The 16,270-nt window shown below is 51.4% G+C and overlaps 7 protein-coding genes across 7 annotated transcripts; 4 read left to right on the plus strand and 3 right to left on the minus strand.

Annotated features, from left to right (window-relative positions):
- Positions 1–46: 46 nt before the first annotated feature.
- MYCFIDRAFT_140294 (uncharacterized protein) lies at positions 47–1,222 on the minus strand (the record flags this gene model as incomplete). The annotated part of the gene is made up of 2 exons (XM_007930017.1): positions 47–414; positions 547–1,222. The coding sequence occupies 2 exons, from the start codon at positions 1,220–1,222 to the stop codon at positions 47–49; spliced, it is 1,044 nt and encodes a 347-aa protein (XP_007928208.1).
- Positions 1,223–2,169: 947 nt separating this feature from the next.
- Positions 2,170–3,676, plus strand: MYCFIDRAFT_46557 (uncharacterized protein; the record flags this gene model as incomplete). The annotated part of the gene is made up of 3 exons (XM_007929786.1): positions 2,170–2,263; positions 2,313–3,356; positions 3,411–3,676. 3 exons carry the CDS (start codon positions 2,170–2,172, stop codon positions 3,674–3,676), a joined length of 1,404 nt encoding a protein of 467 aa, XP_007927977.1.
- A 668-nt stretch (positions 3,677–4,344) lies between these two features.
- MYCFIDRAFT_189225 (uncharacterized protein) lies at positions 4,345–5,499 on the plus strand (the record flags this gene model as incomplete). Its single annotated transcript, XM_007930018.1, has 4 exons — positions 4,345–4,441; positions 4,496–4,894; positions 4,945–5,259; positions 5,402–5,499. The coding sequence occupies 4 exons, from the start codon at positions 4,345–4,347 to the stop codon at positions 5,497–5,499; spliced, it is 909 nt and encodes a 302-aa protein (XP_007928209.1).
- Positions 5,500–7,025: 1,526 nt separating this feature from the next.
- MYCFIDRAFT_197731 (uncharacterized protein) lies at positions 7,026–11,169 on the minus strand (the record flags this gene model as incomplete). The annotated part of the gene is made up of 3 exons (XM_007930019.1): positions 7,026–8,720; positions 9,043–9,411; positions 9,469–11,169. The coding sequence occupies 3 exons, from the start codon at positions 11,167–11,169 to the stop codon at positions 7,026–7,028; spliced, it is 3,765 nt and encodes a 1,254-aa protein (XP_007928210.1).
- Positions 11,170–11,504: 335 nt separating this feature from the next.
- Positions 11,505–12,901, plus strand: MYCFIDRAFT_61166 (uncharacterized protein). The gene is made up of 2 exons (XM_007929851.1): positions 11,505–11,632; positions 11,686–12,901. The coding sequence occupies exons 1-2, from the start codon at positions 11,598–11,600 to the stop codon at positions 12,086–12,088; spliced, it is 438 nt and encodes a 145-aa protein (XP_007928042.1). The 5' UTR covers positions 11,505–11,597; the 3' UTR covers positions 12,089–12,901.
- A 202-nt stretch (positions 12,902–13,103) lies between these two features.
- On the plus strand, positions 13,104–15,731 carry MYCFIDRAFT_215759 (uncharacterized protein). Its single transcript, XM_007930020.1, has one exon. It carries the CDS (start codon positions 13,292–13,294, stop codon positions 14,927–14,929), a length of 1,638 nt encoding a protein of 545 aa, XP_007928211.1. The 5' UTR covers positions 13,104–13,291; the 3' UTR covers positions 14,930–15,731.
- On the minus strand, positions 14,324–16,151 carry MYCFIDRAFT_89281 (uncharacterized protein). The gene is made up of 3 exons (XM_007930021.1): positions 15,958–16,151; positions 15,787–15,884; positions 14,324–15,731 (listed from the first exon to the last, which is right to left on the minus strand). The coding sequence occupies exons 1-3, from the start codon at positions 16,064–16,066 to the stop codon at positions 15,219–15,221; spliced, it is 720 nt and encodes a 239-aa protein (XP_007928212.1). The 5' UTR covers positions 16,067–16,151; the 3' UTR covers positions 14,324–15,218.
- Between the last annotated feature and the right edge of the window lie 119 nt (positions 16,152–16,270).

Below are 16,270 nucleotides of genomic sequence, written 5' to 3' on the forward strand. Positions count from 1 at the left end.
CCTTTGTCGACTGCTTTGCTTGATATTTGCAATGGCTCGAGTGATGTCACTTCTCGAGCACGACTGATGCCAGCTGCTCCGAGGATTGTCCCATGAAAGCTGGATCCTTGAGGACCTCGACCCTTCGCGTGCGTCGCACCACGTCGGCTTGATCGCCAAGATAGCGTCTGCTCGCAAAAGACCAGTAAAGGTTGGCGCGGAGGGTGTTTAGTACTCCTTCGATGTAGCCGTCTGCTTCATGGTCGAGCCGCTGGTCCTCGTAATGTGGTCGGGTCGAAATGCACGACTTGATACGAGCAAGACGGTCGTCAAGCATATGGCCAACGTGGTCGAATGCGTCTTGTGCCGAGAGGCCGCGAATGCGACATATGGCAACCACGTTATGTGGAACGCCTTCCGCCTTACACGAGTTAGCTGGGATGAAGAAGAGCTTCACTGCGTATCTTGTACCTCTTCTTTGAAGTACGAGAGCATGTCGTTTTGCCTATGTGCTTGTCAGACGGGTCTTGTGGCGCGATTCTTTTGGAAGAGCTTACAATAGTGCACAGTCCATACCGAGTTCTTCAAGCTCTTGAACCCATGCACTGTCAAAGAACTCATCCGGCAGATCCAATGCATGTGCGTACTCGAAGAAAGGATACAGCGGAGCCACGCCGGCTGATTGTCGCCGAATCTTTAACATCTCGGACAAGGTCGGTGTCTCCTCTGCAGCCACTTTGAAGACCTGCTTCAGGACAGCATCGCAGAAGCGGTGCATTGTCTTCAGGAAACGTCTCTGTACGCCAGGCGGTGCACTAGCCTGTAGCTGCGACCAGATGGCATTGTGAAAGCGAATGAGGTGGCATTGCTCGGTGTCAGCTCCCTCTTCGGTTGATTCCATGGTGGCGAAGAGCGCTTGCATTTTTGCTTGTGCTGCGGCAGCATCGAGCTTGAGTTTTCCATTGTCAAAGAGGTCATCGTAGGGAAAGACCCAATTGCACCAGTCGCAATACAATCGAAGGCGACTTTCTTCGGCATCCGGCGCTGCAATGGCGACGAAACGGCTGAAATCACCTTTGCGCACGATGGTGGCCACTCGATGGTCGTAGTTGCAGAATTCGATAATGGCCGTCTCTGACTCTCGTCGGACTTTGTCGTAGGCGGTGTGGAGCCTTGGCTCGTCTGCCAGGAATGATGTGAAGAGCTCGGGTAGGAGAATGGTCACTTTGTCGGGTGGGTCCATGTCTGCTGCGGTTGTTCTTGGACCACAGGCGATGTGAGGTGTAGTCTTGGGCAAGAGACGAAGGGAAGTTCTGAGATTGAGCAAGCGCGGACTCGCCGTTGGGCAACTGCATCAAACCTTACATGTGAGCCATGGCAGTCGCGCCCTTTCAACGGCTCACGTTAATGTTTACACTGAACAAGTGAATGCTGGCGTCAAGACAGCGGCAAGCCCAGCAGGCAGAGCAAAGAGTATCCATTTGAGTATTACCGTACCTGCCTTTTCTCGTTGACGATCGCGCACATGCTGATTTTGTGATGATCAGAAGGCGCCGTCATGACGCCCTCCCATTCTTCATGGTCGTTTTGATCTGCCCACCGCAAGAATGCCATGCCATGCCATGCACCATCATGCCGCCACGTCCTGCCGCGACACTCTCTGTGGCAGCTGAGCGAGCCATTCGGAAATTTCAACCGCCGCAATCAGCACACGCACAGTCTCGCCGCGCCAGTGGGATGGATAGCAGAAGGAGGATGGGCTTCGTTGATAACAAAGGGCAGAGGGCAGCCGACGTGGTGAAGAAGGCGAAGGTTTGGGAGGCGCGCAAGGATCCCTCGGCCAACTGCGCGACCGATGTCGGGACTGCCGCTTCCAATGTTTCGCGACTGTGTTTCTCCTGGAAAGGCTGAACAGCAGCCTGCTGCTCTGACAACCACGCCTCTCACTGACTCTGATGATCAAGCGGCGCCTATACTATGTGCATGATGGACGTGTGCAGCGCCGAGTCCGCGGCATGCCCATCGGATATACATTGGAACATGCGCCCTACCGGCCCGGCACAAGTGGATCTTTCTCAACTGCATGCAGTGCATGGGTTTGCCTTCCTCTGAAGACTCTGAACTCAGCTTCTTTCAAATCCAGTCCCCAGAGCCAAGTCTCGTCAAGCCTCAGGAGGAATCGTCTCCCAAATGGCCTCCGCAGAGACTAAGACAGTGAGCTCTCAGTCTTGGCGGTATTCGAAGACGCTACTCATTTTTACAGCTACGCTAGGCCTTTTCACAGGTATGTAGAATCCTCGAGTTCGAGCCACTAAACGCTAAGACGTGTGCAGAGAATTTCATCTATGGATTTATTGTCCCGATAATGCCATATATGATCGAGAAGAGGTTAAGGCTCGATCCGTCATTCACCCAGCGATTTACCACAGAGCTGCTTTTCGTCCTTGGTCTCGTCTCTATGCTTTCGGCACCCGTTATTGGATACCTCGCAGACCAGACTACCAGCAGAAAGATTCCACTCCTTCTATCCCTCATTGGCTGCACTGTCGGTACTCTGCTCGTGGCTACAACCCCTTCAGTGTGGGCCATGTACATTGGCCGCATTCTCCAAGGCATGGCCGGCACAGCAGCATGGATTGTTGGTTTTGGAATGTTGACTGACGCCGCAGGAAAGCAGCACCAGGGCAAAGCTTTGGGGATTGCTGGCTCTTTTATCACTGCAGGAATAATTACCGGTCCTGCTGTTGCAGGTGCCTTGCTGGAATGGATTGGATATTGGCCCGCTTGGACCGTGCCATTGACATTGCTAGCTATCGACTTCATTGCTCGACTGGCCATGGCAGACCAGCCAGCGGCCTCCAAGACAGCAAAAGCTAATCCTGCGTCCCACGAGCCAAGCGATGATGAACCACTCTTGGCAGACTCGACCAACGACAACGATGAATCGAAAGGTGGTGCTTCACAAGGCTTCTACTCAATCATGTTTCGCCAGGGAAAGGTCTATGCGGCGATCTTCAACGTTATCGCCTTTTCCACAATTCTTTCTGGTTTCGATGCCACCTTACCCGTCCATCTGAGAGACGCTTTTGGATGGGGACCGGCACCAATCGGATCAATATTTCTTGGCTTACAGATACCTGCAATGTGCCTTGCACCTTTCGTCGGTTGGCTACGAGACCGCATAGGTCTCAAATGGCCTACAACAATCGGATGGGCCTTGACAGCGCTGTTGCTCTGGTTCGCCGGAGTACCAGGCGACGCTGACTTTCTTGGATATGGTTCCGATGCTCGAGGTCAAGGCGCTTTTGTGGCCTGCATTATCAGCATCGGTATAGTGTGGTCATTTGCCCGCGGCGCTGGCACATTTCAACTGAACGGTAAGGCCCTTGTACGTACGGCTTGTCTCACTAAAAGTACTGACCAATTCGCAGCTATTCTGCACGATCTCCGAGAAACAAATCCTGACGTTTTCGGTCCTGGTGGAGGCAGCTCTCGCATGTTTTCGCTCACAGAGGTCTCCTTTTCCATGGGATTAATGTTAGGTCCACTCATTTGTGGATCTCTAGCAGACACAGTTGGGTTCTACTATACCAGCTGCTTTATGGCTGGAACCTCGGCATTTGTAGCAGCGACTTCGTTTTTCTTCTTTACACACAAATCCCGGGTAATGGACACTCCAAGCCTAGCTACAGACTGAAGCTAACGGGTGCGTACGAATCGAGGTGTTCAGAGATCGTCTCCTTGTAGTTGTGCAGAGAAGCTAATCACAACTCAGGTGATAGAGTAGAAGGTGAAATGACTTCACAAATTCCAAGGCGCTATTCAATTGTCAACAAAAACGCCACCAAGCCATCTCCGATGTACGATGGACATCGGACCCGGAGCGGAAGCAAGGGCGGATCTAAATACAACGAAAGTGTTTGGGGTCGAACAAAACTGGATGCCAGGATATCGCAGATCCATTCTCTGTGTTTTACTGGCTTTATTCTCGGCCAATGCTGGGCAAGTCGTTCTCTTATGAAGACACCACCCCATGGCATTATCATGACTTGCGCTCAAGACATGGGGTATGGTTCTGTTCGTGCGTTGGATGCCACTCGTCGGCCATCATCGCTTCACTGCCAAAAGGCTCGAGCGGATGACGCCCTGTCTCAGCGTGGAATCCACGTTGCTGTGCTGACCTCGTTCGTGGTGAGGATGCCTGCGGCATGTGATGACGCCAATCAATGAGGGTTGTTCGGTCCAAGTGAGTCGGAGAGTGAATACAAAAAGCGCGACATCTACTATCATGTTTGTCTCTTTCCTCGTCACCATACTGATCTACTAGTTCATCCAAGACACTCTCTCACACATCAGGCTATAGAAATGCATTTCCACAACATCGCTACATTGCTCATTGGACTCGTTAGCAGTACTACCGCATTCACTCCCTCCCCAGGCTGCGGCAAAGCTCTTGGTGCTGGTATCAAGACAGGCGGCACTGGATCAAGCAACAGTCTCACTCTTACCTCTGGAGGTCGCTCTCGCTCTTATCTGCTGCACATTCCAACGAATTACAACATCAACCAGGCTCGAGGCCTGATTTTCAGCTTCCATGGGCGCGGAGGAAGCTCAGCGAAACAAGAGGGATTGAGTGGCTTCTCAGACCCTTACTTTAATAAGGACAATCTCGCAGTCTACCCTCAGGGTATCAGCGCTCAGTGGCAGGGAGATCCGGCGGCTGACACCTCAATCAACGACGTTCAATTCACGCTTGATATGATCACTGCTATCTCGAATCAGTACTGCATCAATACTGATGCCATCTACTCGACCGGAAAGTCGAATGGCGGTGGCTTTAGTTTGAATGTTTTGGCTTGTGATAACACTGCAAGCAAAAAGATCGCTGCGTTTGCAAGCAATAGCGGAGCGTACTGTAAGTCAGAGCTGTGTTCACCCTCACTTCAGGCTACTGACGAACAGCAGACCAGACATTGCAGTCGACGGGCTGTCGTCCGGACACTGTCGCAATTCCGTGCAACCCAGGTCGTCAAGTTCCAATCCTAGAAATCCACGGCAGCGCTGATGATGTCATTGCATTCTATGGCGGCGAGCGTCGTGGTAGATGCCTTCCTTCCGTGAATCACTTCATCATGAACTGGGCATATATCAATGGTCTTGGCACTACCAATATTACGACCAAGCCCTACGATACTAGTGTCCACAAGCACGAATTCGGCGACGCTGTCGGCAAGAGAGGCCTTGTGACCAACTATTGGGTATACAACCTGGGTCACTCTTGTGAGTAGACCTTTAGGCAACAGCCTCATCCTGCCGCCTTGTAGCCCTCTTGTCTTACTCTACCTGCTTCAATCAACTCACCTAGATACGAATCGCTTTCCTCGCTAGGGCTTATGCTAACTCTTCTACCCTTCACTTTTAGGGGCAAGCACAGTGCCGAATTCCGACTCGAGCACTCCCACGTTCTTCAATGCTACGACTGAAATGATGAACTGGTTCAATAAGTACACGTTGGCATAGAGGTGCTTCGACTCAGACCACATTACAGAAGACAACACAGCTGCCGAGAAATGAAAGTCACAATATGGAGTATTCTTAGCATTCAATCTTTTGTCCTCAGGCGAACTTAAGCAAGTTTCGGTGCAGCAAGGACCCTGCATAAGAACCAAGTACCGGTTGCTACGTTCCATTGACAAATCTCTCCAACTCCTGACATCAAACCTGCATCAAGCAAGGACAACAGAAGAAGCTGTAAGAAAACAAGACACGCTCCTTTTACCCACTCTTTCTTTCTTGTAATTTTCTTATTCATTCGCAAAGATACTATATTACACTTCTTCTTTCTCCGGCTGGTCCGAGCTCAAACTTTAGTTTCTTGTTGCCAAACTCATGATCCCTGGAAATATACATCTGAAACCACCGAGCAGCAGACATCATCCCTTCCAGAAGACTTCTATTCTCGATTAACAACCACATCTGTCGCATCCGAGTCTATCGCGGCGGTGGAAAGCAACTTGAGCAAAGGCTAAGGCTACGGGAAATCAAACCCAAGGCTGCACCCGGGAAATCATACGCCAATTTTCATCCGCAGATACCAAGACAGGTCCGAGTCCGAGTTGTCACAGGATTCTGTGGCGAAGGAGTGTGACGGTCAGTGTCACTTCGTCACAAGGTACTTCTTCAGCGATTATTGTCACGAGCGCGGTCATCAAAGCCAGGGCTTGCGACACTGCGCAACAATTTTTCTTCCACATTCTGTCTTTACCGACGACATCAGGCCACAGCAAGAAAAAAAAAGATCAGCAAAGCGCATACTACTCGCAAGACGATAAGGACGCAAGCGCGTTGGAAGGAATAATAGGCAACACCTATTCTAGTCCCGAGCTCCAAAATTCACGGCGGAGAGAGAGAGAGAGAGAGAGAGCATACAAATTCCAAGGCTTCTTTCGCAACTTTTGAAAAAAAAAAAAAAAAAAACTCAGCCTGAACACAACATCGCATCAACCCAACTCGAAACCCACAGAACCAGATTCTTCAATCGAGTCGAGTCAAAGATCCAAATCTCAGCGGAGAAAGCGACGCTTCTTCACTACAAAACCCTCGACCCTCGAAACTAAAAATCAATACAAAATCTCCGCACCTCAACTCGAATCCTCGCTAAAACACACCTTTAGAGTAACGTGAGAGGTATCGAGTGAGTATACGTTACTATCCTCACTTCGTAACTCAATCAACCTCTCGATCCGAAGCGAAATGGCTTGGATATGCTGCCTCTGCTCCAACGATAATTCCAGCCGAGGGATAATTTGCAGTAAATGTCGACATAGCACGTTACTTTGTTTGGGATGTTTTAGTTATGATAATGGGGTTGCTTCGCATAAGAAGGAGGACAAATGCGAGGGTGAGGTTATGATAAGAGGGCCGCCTATGAGGAAGAAAGTGAAGCTGGAAAGGAAGCGATGAGTCCTTGGAAATCGCCTTCGTCAATGCATTACGTTACGTTACATGTACAGCAGAAGAAGACGAAACGCTCGCACGCTCGCTCGTCACATTACCAGCCAACTCACACCTATCCAGCCACTGATGCCAGTCATGCCGATGAACAAGACCAGAACGCCGATCAAAACTCCCGTACCGACTCGATCTCCCGCATCTCTGAAACCAGCATTTGCAGGAGCGGGCGAAGATACAGCCGTATTCCGTCCGAGAAAGATCCAGAGTAAAGTCGCCGCGACGGCTAAGAGAAGGACCAGAAGTAGCGCAAATAGAATGCGAGAGATCGACCATCCAACCACGAATTCCAGACCTTCGGAAGGTTCTGAATCCGTCTCAAGACGTGTCAAATCCTGCTTTTCCATATGCTGAGGTGGTTTATCGAGATTGCCAGCAGCTGCTAATTCTCGTGCCCATTTCACGTACGGCACGCGGCCTTTGCCGAGCGCCGGCCTTTGATAGTAGGTGTAAGCTTTCTCCACCGAAAGTCCTGCTGAGCCCTTCCAGCTGGCAGGTCGAAGGCCTGGACTTGAAGGGATCCAGCCGTATTGTGCATCTGCGGCTTTGGTAGCAGGTCCTTTGAGTGCAATCCTGGTCAACTTTCGAGCGCTAAAAAAGCGAAAAGGGCCTGCCAGTGACGCATAGGCAGCTCGAAGTTCGTTGAAGAAGTTCTGATCGTCAAAAGCAACGTTGCTAGCTTTCTCTTGTGCCCCGGGAACAGAGTACGTGCTTTCAGAAGCTTGTGCCTTTTCTGACGGGATCCTAAGACCAGTTGTTCTGGTGCTACCATTTCGGTAGCCTCGACGAATGCTGAGAATGAGGAAATTCTCGGTGTCTTTGGGTAAAGCGCTGTCCTTGGGTAGAGAAGGGCTTTTGTAGAAAGGATACGGTGTTCGTTGAGGATTTTCAGGGAACTCTCCTCTATCTGCAGAGGCAAGTGGAGGTGGTCTTACCACAGAGACCTTCTTCTTGGAATTTATGCTGAGGCGCGGCGGGATCTGAGAAGCTCGTGGGTTGTTTAAAGGGTCTAGTCGTGCAAGTTCGGGATCTTCAAGCATCGAATGCAGATATTTGTCGTATGCAGCAGCATGAATTCCCAATCTCTGTTCAAAATTGTCGTGATGCTGCGACATGCGCGCATCTCTTTCATGAGGTGGCCTGTATTGATCTCCGGATCGTGTCGAATGAGGAGAGCCATATAGGCCTGACGTTCGGAAGCGCGTAGTTGAGGAAAGGCGAATAGCTTTCGCTTGTTGTGGCGTGCTAGCTTCACCTGGCAGAAACTCTTCCACGGAACCATTGAAAGATGTATCAGGCGTGGCAGTGGCGCGATCTGGTACTTGCTGGTTCAAGTTGGAGTCTATTCGCTCATAGCCCTCAGACCGCGGCTCCTCAGGTCTGATGCTCACTCGTTTAGGCTCGCATTGTGACACCATCATCTGTGTGGACGAGATTGGACGTTTCTTCTTGCTTGGTGAACCAGATCTTCCAATTACTGCTTCGAGATCTCCAGAAACAGGAGGTGGGGCTTCCTCATCTTCCGAAGTATCGTCGAAATAGTCCGTCGTCCTGTGACCGAAGTCTGCTTGACTGTCTATGTTCTCCATCTGGAGCCCAAGACCACTATGCTCTGGATGCATGCTGCGAGCTGGACTCTGTGGTCCTTCCATGACCTGCGTGTATCGTCTTGGCGAGTTTGAAAATCGAACACCTTCTGTGCTGGCGTGTATGTTTGACTCCATCGAACGCTGTACGTTTGTCTAGCTCTCAGGATATGCTAGTCGATTGCGTTGTGCTGCGGAAGCTTCTGGCTGCTGCAAACCTCTCTCAAGGGCGACAGGTTGCTAATCGAACGTAATCGAGGTGTTGTTACCTGCACGTAGTCAACGGGGTCTGTCAGTCTGCATGAGCGTCGTTTCCATGTTGTGACCTGTCGTCGAAACAACGCCCGCTGGAATGCGGATGGAAATTGACCGAGGCCAGCATGACCGCATCAAGTAGTGCAGTTACACAAACTGCGTTCGGTCGCACACTCTAGTCCATGAACCTGCCGCCGCAATAAACGCATACGTCGCACGCCGCGAACAGTAGTTGAGCCAGGGTTGTTGTCGTTCGTGCAGTAGTGCTTCCACTACGCGAGATCTTGACCCACGTGCTATTGGCCGGGATTGTAGATTGATCTGCTCCGGGTACCGCCGCAACAGGCACAGCAGCCATTTGCTTTTTTGGCTGCAAACTCAGCGACTTCGTTTCGTCTAGATACTGCAACCCACAGATGCCGCAATGTTTGGTACTTCCGGGTCCCTGGATACTGAGGAGCGAAAGAGCACAGCGAGCGAACTGATGTTCCTTGGCACACCGTGCCCACTTAAAGCTCTCGAAAGGAATTGACTCGTGGCATATCGTGCAACGCTCAGACCATGTCTTTGCAGATGCAATCTAGGGAGAATGTCAGTGACTAGGGTGTCAATGTGGGCGTCCAACAAATCTGCTCACCAGATCGCCAAGAGCATGCTTGGCATCCACTTTCGACAAAGCCAAGTCATAGAGATTGCAGATGTCTAGGCTGAGCCTGTCAATCTGCAAGCCTACGGCGGGAAAGCTTAAGAAGAGCTTCGTTATATGGTCAGTGACGAATTTGATGGAATCTGGTGAACTGCAGCTGCCGCCATCGATCAGAGCCATCGTAGTGTTCATCTGCATCTGTCGAAGCTCGGTACTGTAAATCATGGTTCTAAGTGATCGCAACAGGTCGTCGACATTCGTATGCGAGGCTGGATCCTGCGTTGTAGGCTGGACCTTGGGAGGCGTCTGGCATTGACAGTGTCGCATGTAGAAGCTTAAAACATCCATGGAAGTGACATCTCCCAGAACGGTCTTCCTTATGCTCTCTGATGTGATACTGAGAAGAGTGACTTGGTCAGAAGAAATCACGTAGGCAATCGTGTCTGCCGGATGCATGCTCGCACAGGTCGCGATGAATCCACCCAGTGGCGAGGAAGCCATGCCCCAGGTGCGTTCCTGGACTTTGCTAGCCAAATCGTGTTGGGCACCATAAGATGACTTGTACTCAAGTATCGCGTCCTTCCATTGGGGATTCTCGTGTGGTTGAAGCTCTTTCTCATCTTTCGAAACACGAAGCGATGCCGTTGCAGTAGTTGTGGTTGACATTTGAGATGCAATGTGCAGTGCGTCGTCAGTAATGGCTGCACCTGCTATCGGATCCCATCTGTCATCAAGGTGGTGCGACATTTGGTCTTGGTCTGGCGTGACATGGTACACGATGTCCGGACCAAATGCGAGCATCGCGCCGCGCTGCAAGAGTAGTGGTCCGGCTGCGTTAGATAAATCGTGAACTTGTTTCTCACCTGACACAGCTCTCACAGCCTGGGCAGAAATGGCGCGGATCTTGGCAGAGAAAAGCTTGCCGCCGGCGATGTAGGAAAGAGTCGAGGTGTTCTTGCCCCCTGATTCATCCGGTTGCCACGAACTCCAGGCGATATGACTGACACGGTGAGCAACGCTGATGTTGTCGGTGACGAGCATTTGGCACTCCAATTTTCGGCCCAAGCTGTCACACTCTGGCGAGCTGATATGGAGCAGCAGAATATGGTTTGCTTCTGTAGCGACTGCGAGGAAATGGCTGCCATGGAAGAGATGTTCGTTGTGGCGTTCGCTGCCTGAATGCAGAGCTGGACTCCATGCGAAGGCAACGATGCGCTGCTGCACCTGGGCTTGCTCCGAGTCATCGGCTTGGCCACGGAGATGCTGCTTGTAGTATGCGCGAACGGCATGGTTGATGATGACGTTCCGCTTCCAGTTGGTGGGAAGGTGTACTTTGCCCGAAGGACTCCAGAGTGACAGCACATGGTTACTGGTGAGCACAGCCAGAGCACACCTCCCGAATCTGGCCAGGCCTGGAGGTGACCATTTGGCGGCCTGCACCTGTCGCAGTGCAACTTCCTCGCCTATGGAGAAGGCCTGGTCTGACAGAGGCTCAAAAAGCGGTAGCTCGGCAAGGGTGAAGGCGTTCACCTGGACAAGAATGGCGTCCCAGAATGGTGCATGCGAAGCGTGTAGTCGAGGAATGAGGATGCTCACGTTCTCTCCGGCCACCACGGCCATGTGATTGTCCAGCGACCAGTCTATGCAGTCCAGCGCGCTCGGCCAGAATGGCAGAGTGATGGAGCAAGCCATGCTATGTTCCACGTGCTGGCGAGGACTGAGGAGCTTGAGATTGAGGTCGAAACAGAACGCGTGTTGAACGCGTCGAAATGCCGGGATATTCTATCGGCGGCGATTGAATGCGCTTTTGAGAATCGAGATGGGTACGACCACTTACCTACACCATCGCACAATCCGCTCTCACATATAGTGTATGAAGCGAAGTGAGAAAGGAAGGAGACTCAAGTGTTGTCGTTGGCGACGGCTGCGGGATTGAAACCTGGCAATCTTGCCGAGCGCCGAGAACCCTCCCCTCCCGAGCAGAACTACATCGAGTGAGATTCCCACAGTACCTCCTCCATGGGACGATAGCATCAATCAACAGCGACAGATTGCTGGCCACTGCAAAGGCCCAGTACACACATGCAAGCCGAGCTTTGAGAAGTGTCGTCACTCTCACCATGGTGCTCTCCTTCATTCTCATTCAAAACCGCCAGTAAGAATTGCCCTTACCACCCCCAGCAACCAGCTATTAATGTTTCTGCGTAGGGGCAAGACTCGGCTCGCCAAGTGGTATTCGCCTTATACCGACGACGAGAAGATTAAACTTAAAGGCGAAGTCCACCGCCTCGTTGCGCCGCGAGACCAGAAACACCAGTCCAACTTCGTCGAGTTTCGTGGATCCTCCAAAGTCGTCTACCGTCGCTACGCTGGCCTTTTCTTCTGCGCCTGTGTCGACGCCAGCGACAATGAGCTCGCTTACCTCGAGGCTATCCATTTCTTCGTCGAAGTCCTAGATCAATTCTTCGGCAACGTCTGCGAGCTAGACTTGGTCTTCAATTTCTACAAGGTTTATGCCATTCTCGACGAGGTCTTCCTGGCAGGCGAAATCCAAGAGACAAGCAAGCAGGTGGTGTTGACGAGATTGGAACATCTGGACAAGCTGGAATAGAAGCATGGAAGCGGTCTGCTCTCGCTGTAACAGATTCTTATGGACAAGGAAGGGGTGGAACATGCACTCAATGGCACGAGGCAGGTCGCGCTTTCGAGCCTTCTTGTTCATGGCAGCAATAGATGCAGATGTCATGCGTCTAGTAAAACATAGCAGGAACTTCCGTGGACGATGTCGTCGTATTCAAAGCCACTGTTGCTACAGTCTGGGTCAACAACTTCGCTGCGGAGCAAAGCGCTATCTCTGGACTCTCTGACTACTCCTGGCTCTCGTACGAATACAGTCCCCATTTCATGGAATTGTGGAAAGGCATTGTGCAGACAACATTTGATGAACTCCTCTCCAGTCGTGGTCTCAGTACAACTGGCCTCTGCCCTCGGAATTTGACCATGTCAGGATACATCGGAGAACCAGTTTACCTCGAAGCTTCACAGCAGCCTCCAGGGCACTAACTTAGTCGTCTTCGCTAATCCGCCCTTGTCCTGGTTTCCACAACGACGACAGCGAGCACCCTCTCCATGCACGGTTGAAGCTCTAGTTTCCCAACACGGTCTGAGGCATTGGACAGCCACAAAAGCAAACTGCCAGGCCACTCTGCGTGAGAGTGAAGAGACGGTGCAACAGAACATGGCCCACAGCATATGGTAGTACTTGCTGTGAAGAGCTGAGAAGCGTACATGTACTGTACGGTTCTGGTGGCATGGTCGTGATATGCCTCCTCAAATGGCAAATTTGGCTACACTCGAACATGTCCGGCTCAGTCTGGTAGCGATCACGTCGTTCAACAGATCTTCGAGAGTATTCAAGCACATGAACGCACATCGCAAACTCTGCCGGTTTCATCCGAGATCCTTTGACGTGATCGTCGGCGAGATGGAGGTCGTGTAACGATATCAGATTGTGACGAATCAAATAGAGTTTAGCTGGCGCATCCTTCAGGGCCTCGGCAAGGAGTCAAGGACTGGAACACTTTACTAGCGTCGCGGACTCATCGTACTCCATCTCCCGGTGAGGTCCAGCCGTGAAGAACGCGTCTGGAGCTTAATACACACATTGCAGACGCTTTGACGACCTGCTGAAGGATTCACAGACGACATTTGATGGAATAGAATACCACAGTCCAACATGGGTCTTAGCGACTAGTCGAGAAATGGCCGCGGGCGCTTTGAATGATGTGCGCAGACTGGAAAGAAGACCTCGAAGATGCCGGAAGAGCTGCAATTCATCAGCTTTTCCACCGAGAGACGCGTCGATGCTGGGACTCTGAGTCGAATCCGAAGCCATGCACAGCAACGCGTTCAGGATCAGAAATGGTCCAAACGCGCAAGACAGCGACCGGAGAGCTCCACGAAAGCCGCAACGGAAGCTGAACCCCAGAATCCCCAGTTCTTGAGACTCGTATTTGAGCAGAAGTCCGGGAGGCAGATCAAACGTCAGGAAGCAGTTCCGATACGACACGCGACTAGAGCGAAGAAGCCGCCAAAAGCAGAGCAGGTCATTGTCAAACGTGAGAGTCATTCCTTGAGTGCTTCGCCGGCCGAGCGACCGGACCCTTTTGCTGCGTTTCCCGTACCCATCGATGCTGAGCTTTTTGATCTTTTCGAAGGATATCTTCAAGGCTGGAAATGGACTGAGCATGCCAAGGCCACTATGTTCAATGAGAATGCCAGGAATCCGGCTTTGGTACATTCTTTCCTGGCGATTGCCAATCAGGTCTGGAAGAATGACGAGGAGAAAAGCCAGTATCATGAAAATAAAACAATCGTGCAGATCTCAAAGGACTTGCCAAAACTAAACCTGCTTACCGGGTCTGACCGGATGGAAGCAGTGGGCGCGCTGATGTGGGCCATCATCCGGCTCTGCACGATCAAGGTGAACCAAGGACGATTGGAAGAATCTCTGGTTCATCTCAATGCTCTCGCGACTATTTCACCGACTATGGAAGAATGGAGGACCAGCAAATTTGCACCCCATTTCGAGTCCGCAATTGCCAGTCTGCTCCTGGCCAATTTCTCACATTCGGATAGAGTTCAGCCTTTGCTGCACCTGCCATTTGGCCCTATGCACACGAGAGCAGTGGAAGATGTGCAAGCACAAGGATTCATGGTTCCACAAGACGCTGCTATGCTACAACCTGCTTGCCAAGAGCTGATGCCCGACATGCTTACCGATGCTATTCTTGCTCTCACAGCTCTTTACAACACAATCGCCTCAACATCGGACACATCGCTCCCTCACGTCCATACTGGAAAGCAAGCAAGCTTAGGTATCAAAGCTGCATTACGCTTGGCGAAGCAGACCACACCACGATCAAGCCCATTAGACGACTGGGACTGGCTTCATGAGTTTCAAGAGTGCGTGCGACTTAGCGCTCTTCTCTTCACATGGACCTTTGGACGCAAAGTCGTGAACCTATCAGAAGCCATCCTCTCGGCTCAAAGATACATCAGAGCCTTCCTCACCGAAGACATCATCCACCGAGCATTAATGGCATCAGCCAACAGCCAAGCCGTGATGGACCTAGCACTATGGCTCCTGCTGATCAATGGCTCAGCAGCGACAATTCAAGCCGACACAGAGCACTTTGCCGAACTCATACGCACTTTCGTCCCAGGCGCTTCCTACACACCATATACAGAGATACGAAAACTCGGCACCAGATTACCTTGGATCGAAACTGCGAATCGTTCATCTACGGAAGAGTTCTGGGATTCTGTCGCCATGTATGGTGGAACGCCCGAGAGTCAGAATTCTACGGCGTCGAGTAATGCTCCTGGATGGCTTTTGCAGGGATATGCAAGCGTTACGTCGACACCCAGGCCACCGCCGAGCGTATCATGATTGAACAGAAGGCGTTGAGGAGAATGGTCATATTGGGATACCCTTTTGGTTAAAGTATGAGATATGATGACAGTAATAATGAACCTTTTGCCGTTTTGGCCCACGATTTGTGAAGTTGCAATAGATCAGACCTTCAATGCGACGTACCAGTCTCAACAAAACGCCGTTTCCAACGCCTCGCAATGATTTCAAGCAAACTCGATGCAACCCATGCATTCGAACCAAGATCTCGTTATCATACTCTGTCTCTGAAAGTGTGCTCGGGAGGACAGCCCGCAGATCATCATCTTCAAGACCTGCCCGCCAACCAGCCGAACTTATTCAATCTGACTCGTGGCAAAACACCCACCAGAACCAGCACACTGGCCACAACTACCGCCCAGAGCTGCATCCCAAGCACATTCACATTGAAAGTGGTATACGTGCTCGCACAAATCGTCGCCAGCAACAAAACCGTAGCAATGTATCCCCCAACTCTGTGATACTTGTACAAACTCTTCGCGTTCTCTACACTTCCGTAGAGACGTGGTGTGAAGTACTGCGTGATCCCAACGAATGCTTGGAGGATGATGACGATGTAGGTGACGAGACCGAGAATCGCGTGTGGGGATTCAAAGTGTGTGCCGTTGTGGTCGAATTTGTTGTATTCGATTACGATAAGGCCGGCAATGGCGGCTAGAATCCCGACGTCGTTGAGGGCGGCGTGGACGTAGGTGCCTTGCTTCTTTTGCTTCGCTGTGTGGGTGGGTTGCAGAACGAGGACGCCTTGGATGAGGAAGAGGAAGGCGGCGGAGTTGAGTAGCTGGGAGGTCGTCAGTCGATGCTGTGGATGAGCAGAGAAGGTAGGTGATGCTTACTGGATGTGCTGAGAATAGTATCAAGTCGTTGGAGAAGACTGCTCCCCATACTATCGCGGCGATAATCCATGCTCCAGCTTGAGCGACAACTCCAGTGCCTGTGTCCATAGTCGTGAGTGAAGGATTTCACCAGCTGGATTCAGCACAGGATGGATATATTCTGCGGCTTACCGAGCACGAAGTTATGGTATAGCGGCCTCCCCTCCGGCAAGCTCGCATCTCCTCTCTCGCCCAACAGAGGCTCTTCCTCGCTCGTTCGCTGTCTAGGAAAGTCCGCCATCTTGCCTCTACTGTATCTCTTTATCCGCCTTCCACACCAAGATCGATCGGATTCAAAGGTCCCCAAGAAGTCGTGTTCTCGGCACAAGGAAAGGGTTCGGCGATCAGATCAGATAATGCAATAGGTGAAGCGGGAAGTATACGGCATCATCAATGGGAGGCAGGCGGGGGATCGAAGACGTAATGCCGTGCGTTCGTCGAGAAC

The sequence above is a fragment of the Pseudocercospora fijiensis genome, assembly GCF_000340215.1.
Source record: "Pseudocercospora fijiensis CIRAD86 unplaced genomic scaffold MYCFIscaffold_6, whole genome shotgun sequence".
NCBI classification, from domain to species: domain Eukaryota; kingdom Fungi; phylum Ascomycota; class Dothideomycetes; order Mycosphaerellales; family Mycosphaerellaceae; genus Pseudocercospora; species Pseudocercospora fijiensis.

Bases quoted from the DNA above. Each gene is read 5' to 3' on its own strand.
- MYCFIDRAFT_61166 (XM_007929851.1), top strand. From the start codon at position 11,598: ATGGTGCTCTCCTTCATTCTCATTCAAAACCGCCA. The intron at 11,633-11,685 runs GTAAGAATTGCC...GTTTCTGCGTAG, and splicing joins ATTCTCATTCAAAACCGCCA to GGGCAAGACTCGGCTCGCCA.
- MYCFIDRAFT_215759 (XM_007930020.1), top strand. From the start codon at position 13,292: ATGCCGGAAGAGCTGCAATTCATCAGCTTTTCCACCGAGAGACGCGTC.
- MYCFIDRAFT_89281 (XM_007930021.1), bottom strand. From the start codon at position 16,066: ATGGCGGACTTTCCTAGACAGCGAACGAGCGAGGAAGAGCCTCTGTTG. The intron at 15,885-15,957 runs GTAAGCCGCAGA...CTATGGACACAG, and splicing joins ATACCATAACTTCGTGCTCG to GCACTGGAGTTGTCGCTCAA. The intron at 15,732-15,786 runs GTAAGCATCACC...ACGACCTCCCAG, and splicing joins TACTATTCTCAGCACATCCA to CTACTCAACTCCGCCGCCTT.